Raw genomic sequence first — 9,686 nt, 5'->3', positions numbered from 1 at the left:
ACCCATTGAAATTATATTTACTCATTCATTCACATCTACTCATTCTTCTTCCTACATGGTTTTTGGTTATGTGAGTGCTAAAATAGTTTTTTTGTTAAAATAACTCCAATGTGAATGCTCCAAGAATCAAAACCTAATAAAAGGCAACCCAAATCTTTGTAAATTTTATAGCATAAGAAAGAAAGAAAAGGGAGAGACAATAAAGATCAAAATTTGAAAATTCACTTTGATTTCATTGGGTGCTTGAATTAGAAGCCAATTTAGGTAAACGAAATGTTACAATCTCCAAGACTGATTTCTAAACTGGCATCCTCATTATAAGTTGGCCTTGCATGAAACTGCAAATAGAAAGAGAGGAGGGACAAAGACAATGTGACGCAATTAGATATATGATGGAGGGCAACACAGTTTGTAACAAAAATTACATATGGAAGGGGACTTACCTCTTGATGTAATAGTAACAAAAGTCAGCCAAGATGAATGTTTGGACTATTTCTGCGAGGAGAGCAGCCGCAAACCAGAAGTAGCCACTACCAATCAAATAAAAATACTTTCCACCGGTCTCGTAAATCTGCTTGTGTTTATTTGTTCCCATCAATAAGGCACAAAAGAAAGGTTATTTTCTAAAAGTGAAGCCACCACCAAACATAATGATATAGGTGGCTGAATTTTGCAAAATTTTTGCTTTATCTCTCTGTATATGTGTTGTGATTCACAGCATATAGGACTTTGTACAGACTACGAATGAAGCAAAAAAGAGAGAATTCAATCAACACTATTGTCAATAATAAATTTAAAAAGCATAGATAGTTCCATTCCTTGTTATTCTAAGTATTATACAGTCATATAGACCTAATCTCATAGACTAGATTCAAGTGTTGTTAAATATTTTAGTCCAAAGGCTTAATTCACAACTAATCAGATACTATGACTCTGTTTAGAACGCTGTGGCCTGGATTTTGACATCATGCAAATTCTTGGAACCAATTAGCACAAGGATCAATTCATAAATGTTGAGAAATACATTTAGACAAAACCATGGCTAGCATCACATGAGTTGTGCTTGGAAATTAAGAATTTAACCCAACTGAGGTGGTATACAGCTTACAGATATATTAACAAGTCTCATATATATTTCCTCCGGTGGGAGGAACCCCTTGAGGGTAGTCCCAAAATGCTGGCTAGTAGTTTTGAATCCAGGACCTAATAGTTCTCCTAAGGCTTTCTGAACTACTAGAACAAACCCTTGGGGTTAAATTAACAATTCTAATATGGGGTTCTCATGATTAGCCCTAAAATAATAGAATAAGTTTATGAAACATTCCAAGTATAGTAAATGTTGAAACTTTACAAAAATCAAGAATGGAGTGGTATGTTAAAAACCAATGTCTGATAGTGTATACGTTGCAAAATAAGTAGAGAATCCCGCCTACGTTAATATTTCCCTCTGAAATAAAAGAAGCTCTATACTTGCAAATACTATATGACTATAAAATATTGTATCAGTAGAGTTGAACTCTGCAGCAAACGGTTTTATAAACTTTCCAATTGTGAGCCTAGGAAGTGTCCTTGTTTTATAAAACTTGGAAATTGGGGAGGATAAATATCCAGATTAGATACAAAATGCCATGAGGATATAGTTGTTTTTGATGATGATTTATTCTCTATATTTCTTTCATTTGAATAACATCTGTAATGATGTCATTGAGCTTGTTCAGGCAATAAATCATAGTGTTCTTCCCCCTAATTACTTTTTAAACTTGAATCAAGTAAGAATACTATTAGTAAAATTAAGGAATGTTTAGTTGCTCAAGCAAAACACACATTACTAAGTTGTTCCCTTCTACCAAGTTGTTTCCAGTTCCACACAGAGTCCACTAAATTTTCATGGATGCAATAGGAATAGTCATATTGAACTCAGATCGAGTTTATGCATTATGTGATCCTACAATGTCTCACCATAATTATCCAATGAGCGCATGCCAAAAATCTTGAAACTCCCAGTGCAAACACATAATGGGCTGTAAATGGTTCAATCATCTGAAACAATATAGCCAGAATGGACCAAAATTAGTATGAATTTCCTAGAAATTTATAAAATGCTGAGTTTAAAGTAAAGAGAGGAATGAAGCTAAAACCTTTGCATTCTGCATCAGACGGAGCTGAGGCAGCACTGAAATGGTTTCCAGATATGAACCAAATGCCCAGAGGATTCGACAAATGAGAAAATGATATGTATAAGGGTGGATAGGTTTGGCAAGGATGGCACAAGGCACCACCTGTCATTGAATAACCAGCAGAACATCCTTAATTCATCTCTCTTTATACTCTGCTAAAACAACAGCTGTCTAAATATTTTTTTAATATCTAAGATTAAATGGCAGTCATTATGAAGTGTTCAGTGCAATATATTAATAAAATATTTTGAAAGAATAGCTAATAACTTGACATCAATACTCATATTGTTCCATACGATGGTACAACAAAACATCCTTTTGATGTTTACAAAGATGCGATACAAAATAAAAGCTAATGAAAAATACATATTTTTTATTATTATTAAATATCACCTATACTAGTTCAATTCCTTGACAGAATTCCAAACACATACTAATTTCAACTGTCATGTAATGTTTTATATTGGGTAATTATTTTTAGCTAAAAAGATGAGCATTCAACAAAAAGTGAAACGTGTAAGAATACAATAATAGTGCAACATTCAAAACAAACAGTCTAAAGCTCTTATAAATGCAGTCGTCTTGGCTTTACTTTCATTGCAATAGACTGAGGAGAAACAAATGAATCAGGCATTATTGTTTACCACATAAGATAATTTCCTAGCAGTATGTTCAATAATCTTGATACTAAATCAACTTCTTCTTTAAACAAAAAGGCAATTCCGTGGTTTTAATTGTTTTTTTTTTACTATGAATAATAGTCATTATAGCAAGGATAAGGAATGTATATTATGATAAATTTAAATGAAAGGAATGATTATAGGCTAAATGTTTAAATCTGAACAGAGAAGCAGAAATGTTGTTACCACATAATATAAGGGAAAGTTGTCAAGCTCCTTGATGTAGGTTGACTTCAACTTGAACCGGATCATGTATATAACCCATAATGTTGCCACCAGGGTGATTACATCTAATATTATGTAAATTCCACCCGCCATAATGGTGACCAACCTTGCAGCTACGAATAGAGCTGTGAGTTCTTGAGTCTTTAACGAGAGGCCTGAACAAGGCAATAAAACATTATTATTGAAACTACCAATACTCCTCAAACTTAATTAATGGGTTGAACTCAACACATATCTTTGTGAAGGTAGATAGAAAATAAAAAGTTTCGTGCTTGTCACACACTCACACTTGAAACCTTAACACCACGTCAAGAAATGCTATAGAAAGAGAATCCCTATTTTCATGAAAATTTTTTTTTTTTTTTTTATTTTTCTTTTGGGTTGTTGTCATTGTTGTTAAGACTTAAGAGTCACAGGGCAAACAAAAGTAAAAAAAAGAAAATATGATATGAAACAATTTGCACTATCTTTTAAAAAATTTTCCTTCAAACTTTTTGTTTTCCTATCATTCACTTTTTGTCTTTTTCTATTCTCCAAAATTAGCAAAGCAGCATACGGTAGCATATTTTCAATATATAACACCAGAGCAAATTACAGAATTTATTATTATTCCATAAAAATGCTAAACTATTAAGTTCTAAGACAACCAAACAGACCCCAATATTTGCGGAACAGTCTATGGAAAAAAAAATGTTTGGATTGCATAGATTTTATATAACTGCTAATTTTGGTGTATAAAGCCAGAAAATAATAAAATTGAAACAGGGAGCTTCACACACATGTTATCTTGTCAAAAAGATTTTATATAATTGCTAATTTTGCTAATTTTTAGATTTTTCTGATAAGTTCAAAATTAATATCTTTTCAACGTTATCTTTTAATCTTTCCCCTTGAATTAAAATCCTACTTGTGTCTTCTCAAAAAAAAAAAAAAAAATCCTAATTGTGCTACTTTTCCTTAATTATTAAAATCCTAGTTGTGCTACTAAAAAAAGACTGGTCATTCATATAAACTTAATTCCTCGGACATGAGGTTTAGACTCTAAGTCAATAAAGTAAAAGAAACTCAATTTTTTATTATTATATTTTTTTGGGAAGAAAAATAAAAGGGAAAATTATAATTGCCTTTTAACGATTTGCTCAAATCACAATTTAGCCTACAAACTTTCAAGTGATATATTTTACCTTCTAAAGCTCGGATTAAAAGTGAAATTGTTAGGATTCCATCAAAAGACGTCAATTGATATCATTTTTACTCCAAACTTTATGGATCAAAATGTAAGCATTGAGTTGAGCTCAAAATAAGAACAGAAAAGGTCGTGGAACTAAATTGTAATTGAGTCAGACTAAAAGGAATAATTTGTTTGTCCAAAAATTACAAAATATATTAATTTGAATATAATCTAGCTCTCTTTCTCTATTAATCTAAAATTTAAGAAGTCAAATATAAGAAGTCAAATATAAGAATTAAAAGTGTATGGACTAAATTATGAATTCACCAAACAACATATGGAATCTAAACAAATATGTTGACAATTTAAAAAGATAAATATTCCTCAAAAAAGAAAAAAAGAATAAAGAAGAAGATAATTTAACGCACCAGACAAAACAGATCAACAACAACAGCTTCTGGTTATCTTAAAAATTGATAATAGGAAGACATGCAGTGCAGGTATATAAATATAGATGCATGTACCAGAACAAGTCTTTTTGGTGGTGAGTTTGTAAATCAAGACAATGATCCCCAAAGCATGGATGAATTCTGAGCCAATGTAGAAGTGGTTGAGATCACGAATGGTAAGCTTCAAAGCCGCCAAAGCTAAAAGTGCAACCATTGCACCAAGACAAATCTTCATCCTCATAGATTGCTTCTTCACCCATTCAGACAACACATTCATAGGTGAACTCCTCCTCCTCCTACCCATGATGATCACTCTCTTAGCTCTAGCTAGACACACAAAACTCAAACCAAACAAGAGAGAGCGTTTTTGTTTTGATGTAGTGTGGGGGAAAGTAATAAGAGTAAGAGAGCCTTTTTTTTTTTTTTTAAGATATGAAGAGGGCCTGTAGTTGGTGTAAAAATATGGAAAGTTCTTAGTTTATGTAGCATTTATTTTTGTTTAGCAAAAAAAATGTAGCATTTATTTTGTTTCTATGAGGGGTTGACACGTTGGATAATATTTAAGGATATTGGATTCTATTTAAAGTGGGTATGTGCAATTTCCTTGTTTAGGACTACTGATTTCTGGAGATATAATAAAAGTAATGGTTTGATTAATACGTGTGTTTAGTCCATTTGTTAGTGATTTTATTTTAAAAAAATTTTGATACAACTTTCATGAGAAATATAAAAAATTGTAATAAAATTATAAAGAAGTTTTAAAAATATTTTCTAAACCAATGCCCCTTAGAGCATTGGTTAAGTTTTTCCATAAATTAATATATTCTTAAGTTTTAACTTTTTTGGGACTTTTAATTTACAATTGAAGTCCTGGTTGAAGAAGGTGAAGAATTGAATGGATTTTTTTTAGAAGTATATAATATAATAAATTATAATTATTATTATTGGAGCAGTGCCATACAAATCGAAAAACTACAAAATTTTCAATAAAGAAATTGTCATAACCTCCTATAAGGAGAGGGAGAGGGATGACCCCTTCCTCTTGGTAACAAAGTGTCTTTCTTAGCTCTTAACTCACATTCCTCCTTGTTTCTCAACCACAAAAACAAAAGAAACTTATTCCTCCTCTTTTAATCCCTTTTTATTTTGAAAAAATTAATATTTTAGAATTTTATTATTTTGCTTACCAATTAAGGGGATTGATCCAATTTGAGTAATTGGGCTGATATGGTTATAAATCCAATGGTTTCTTTGTAAAACCATGAAGCTATATCCTATATATAAAAAATCGATATTTCTAACATTTCTTTCTATTTTATTTATTTATGGATATTCATTTTTTATTCTTATCTAAAATCTGTAGTTGTATGAATAAAGGAATTATCGTCCGATTTGAGTCATGTATTCCATCATGACTTAGGGTTTTGCATAAGGCTATCTTACTTTTCCTTAAAAAAAAAAAAAAATTGTAATTGTAATGTTTCATGCCAAAAGTTTATTTATTTATTTTTAAAAAAGAGAGTTTTGATTGTCCATTGGTATCATAGTATCCTTTTCGATGTTTCATGATTGTGGTTCAAATTCAACTTCTTCGTTTTTTCCTAACAAAAAAATTTGACTTCTTTTTATCCCACTTTTATTTATAGAAAAAAGGATCTAGTAGTGAAATTAAAAGTATTAATTAAAAAAGGGAAAAGTCATATAAGATGCAGCGTCCTAGATGGGGTGGCAGACATAGTTCCCTCCCTAAGCTCCCTTGGGCGAGGCCTAGCTAGAATAAATTCTTTGGGTAGCATTCATTTCCTAGCAGCCTAGCAAGGTCCATCATCCTATCATGCTCAAGTATTATACAAATCAATTAAAATCATATATAAAATAAAGAAAATACTTTAATAACATTTTTGAAATTGACACAAAATAATAAAAGGATAAAATTCATTCTAAATCCTCTAAGATTGGTCAATTATCATTTTGGTGTTTAAATTAAGTTTGAATTTTGTCAATTTCACCATTCAAATTTGCATCCGGAGGTTAATGCAGTCATATTGTCTACTGCTGTTAGACAATTTTCCATAATGCCAACTAAAATGACATAATTTTAGGCGATTTTTAAAAAATATATTATTTTAAATAAAATTTTGAATCATTGAAAAAAAAGGTAGCCAAAACTAGTTAAAAATAGAAAATGAAACATGGCAATTTTGTTTGATCTTTTAATTAAAATAAAGGTATATGCCCAAACCAATTAATGTAGCCTATTTCAATTTCAAACCCAACCTCTTTGCTCTTCCTTGTCATTATTTGGACGTTGGCTAAGTAGCCAGATCTAATTTTTGGTTTTTGAGTCAAACTTGAGCAGATTTTGAGCATGTCCAATATGGCTACCTTGGCAGTTACAGCCAGCGACGCTCTTTAGAATGCACCGAGCAACGAAATTCATCATAGCAAGAAGCCCAATACGAATATATCTCTACATTAATCGATGAAAAATAGTCAGATTAATGTTGGTTTTTTACGCTGCTGTTGATGGCGTTGGTTATTATGGACCCAATACAAACTCTTCTTTGTTATTAAGCCAAGCTAGTGCAGTTCTCATATTATTACAGAAATAAATAAATAAATTACAATAAAAAAGAAGAAGAAGAGGAGCCAGTCTAGTTAGCGTCGATGGGAAGTGGATTACTGCTATTACCATAAGCCATTTTAGTCGTGGTCCTCCAAAGTACACTTTATAATTTCTCTAATATAGGGTAGCAAACAAATGAGTTCAAGCACGTCATAAATGGGTTGGACTGCTAACAGGGGTTGATTTAGTTGGTAAGGCACAAACGCTTCACTTAAAAGGTTCGAGTCTCATTGCTAATAGTCTTCCTTAGTGGGCGATCTATAAGTTTAATGTAAGTTCTTTCTAAGGCAAATAATTGGACTCTTAAATACCAATTTTATTTCTTATTAAAAAAAACATTAATTACCCATACACAATACAACCCAATTATTTGATTCTCAAAAAAAAAAAAAAAAAATACAACCCAATTATTTAAGATAAAACCCAACAGACATTTTTATCTAATCAATTATGTATGTATGACCAAAATTTACAAAATGACAAAAATACTTAAGAAACTTTTAAAATAGCCAAAAAACACCATTAAAAAAAAAATTGACATTGCCCTAAATACATCAAAACCTTCCAATACTCCTAAGACCTCAAAACAACCAAAATACCTCCATAAATATTGCCAATGATCAAAAGAAAAATGATATGTCCACAACATTTTCACAACATTTTTATAACAAATCCTAAATGGCAAGTTGTTACTGGTTGTTATTATTAGGGCAAAAAAGTAATTTTAGTGTTGGGTTGAAATTTGAACCAATAACAACTAACCACCTATGATTTGTTATGAAAATGTTGTAAAAATGTTGTGGACGTAGCACCTCTCTAATCAAAATATACCCAGAACTTTCAAAATGACCAAAATATTTATAAAACCTTTAAAATGATCAAAATACACACAAAACCTTCAAAATGACCAAAATAGTGCCAAAAACTCCAATATGACAAAATATACCTAAAACCTTCAAAATGATCAAAATATCATTAAAACCTTTAAATGACAAAATACTTGCGGAAACATTCATTTATAATAATTGAAATATACCAAAAACCTCTAAAATGACCTAAATGTCCTTAAAATTTCAAAAAGATAAATGAAATACACCATAAACCTCCAAAATAACAAAAAATATCGTTCAAAAACCTCTAGGATGATTGAAATATGCCCAAATCCACCAAATTGACCAAAATATCATTGAAACCTCTCAAATTTCCAAAATATTCCAAAACCTCTAAAATGGTTGGAATACATCCAAAACCTTTTGAATGGCCAAATTGAGGTTCTAATTTCAAATTGGTTGGAAATAGTTTCAAATGGAATTTTGAATAAGTTGGAAATAAGAGTAATAAACTTCTCTGTTGAACTAGAGTGCTTGCAAAATTGAAGTAGATTGGCAGGGACACTTGGTGCAAAATTATAATGCTTGTAAAATTTAATTAGAATAGCTAGCATTTGAAATAAAATAAGAGTACAAGTAGAATTTGATTTTAATCCTTTATTGAACTTCTTTGTTTTAATATATTACATATAAGCACATTGTATGACGATGTTAGAGTGAGAAACATGACGAAGCACAACATACTACCATAGTATGTCTATTTGACGAATAGATTAAATAACATGATAAATTGTAATTTGATGCTCAAATATGGGGTCTATTTAATTGTAGTAATAGAATTTTAATTTTTAGAATTTTTGAAACTTTATTAATACTCTATCACATATAGTGGACTATATTAGTATTTTTAATATACTAGTAGAGTGAGACACATGACAAAGCACATTGCATGACAATGTTAAGTATGTAAAATAAGGAACATAATCCTTTCCATTTAAAGTTTTCTCCACTTCATTTATTTTACGAGTAAGATTTTATTTTTTAGATATAATATTGTATAGACTGCCACATCATTTTAAATTATAATGATGTGATACTCTGTATTTTTTTAGACTTGTAAAATTTAATTTGAACAGTAAAATGAATCCATTCCAAATTGAGAGGATCATTTTCAATAGAACTAAAGAGTGAAGAGTTTGTCCACTTGATAAAAAGAGTATATTCATTTGGCTCAACACAATTTGTGATATCCAAATTTTATTATATAGTTAGCATATTATGTGTTATAAATATAGATAGGTTTAAGATTGATTTTTGCTTCGGCTTGATATTGTGAATGTTTTGAAATTTGAATTGTTTGTCTCCATTGGTAGTAGAGAAGAAATACAAACTAATATGTCACCAATTACAAAAAAAAAAAAAAAATCAACATTTATTTATTTATTACTAAAAAGATGTAAAGGCAAACTAATTTCAAAACAAGGTGCACACTACACATACTTTAGGCAAGCATTGTTTGTATATTTGT

At 30.3% G+C, this 9,686-nt stretch overlaps 1 protein-coding gene across 1 annotated transcript; it reads right to left on the bottom strand.

The window, feature by feature from the left end:
• Positions 1-298: 298 nt before the first annotated feature.
• Positions 299-5,006, bottom strand: LOC142618586 (uncharacterized). Its single transcript, XM_075791528.1, has 6 exons — positions 4,778-5,006; positions 3,044-3,237; positions 2,139-2,279; positions 1,960-2,040; positions 444-571; positions 299-338 (listed from the first exon to the last, which is right to left on the bottom strand). Exons 1-6 carry the CDS (start codon positions 5,004-5,006, stop codon positions 299-301), a joined length of 813 nt encoding a protein of 270 aa, XP_075647643.1.
• Positions 5,007-9,686: the final 4,680 nt, after the last annotated feature.

The sequence above is a fragment of the Castanea sativa genome, chromosome 12 (genome assembly GCF_040712315.1).
Source record: "Castanea sativa cultivar Marrone di Chiusa Pesio chromosome 12, ASM4071231v1".
NCBI classification, from domain to species: domain Eukaryota; kingdom Viridiplantae; phylum Streptophyta; class Magnoliopsida; order Fagales; family Fagaceae; genus Castanea; species Castanea sativa.
Note: the sequence above shows the minus strand (reverse complement) of the source record. Positions and strands in the feature narration are given on the sequence as shown.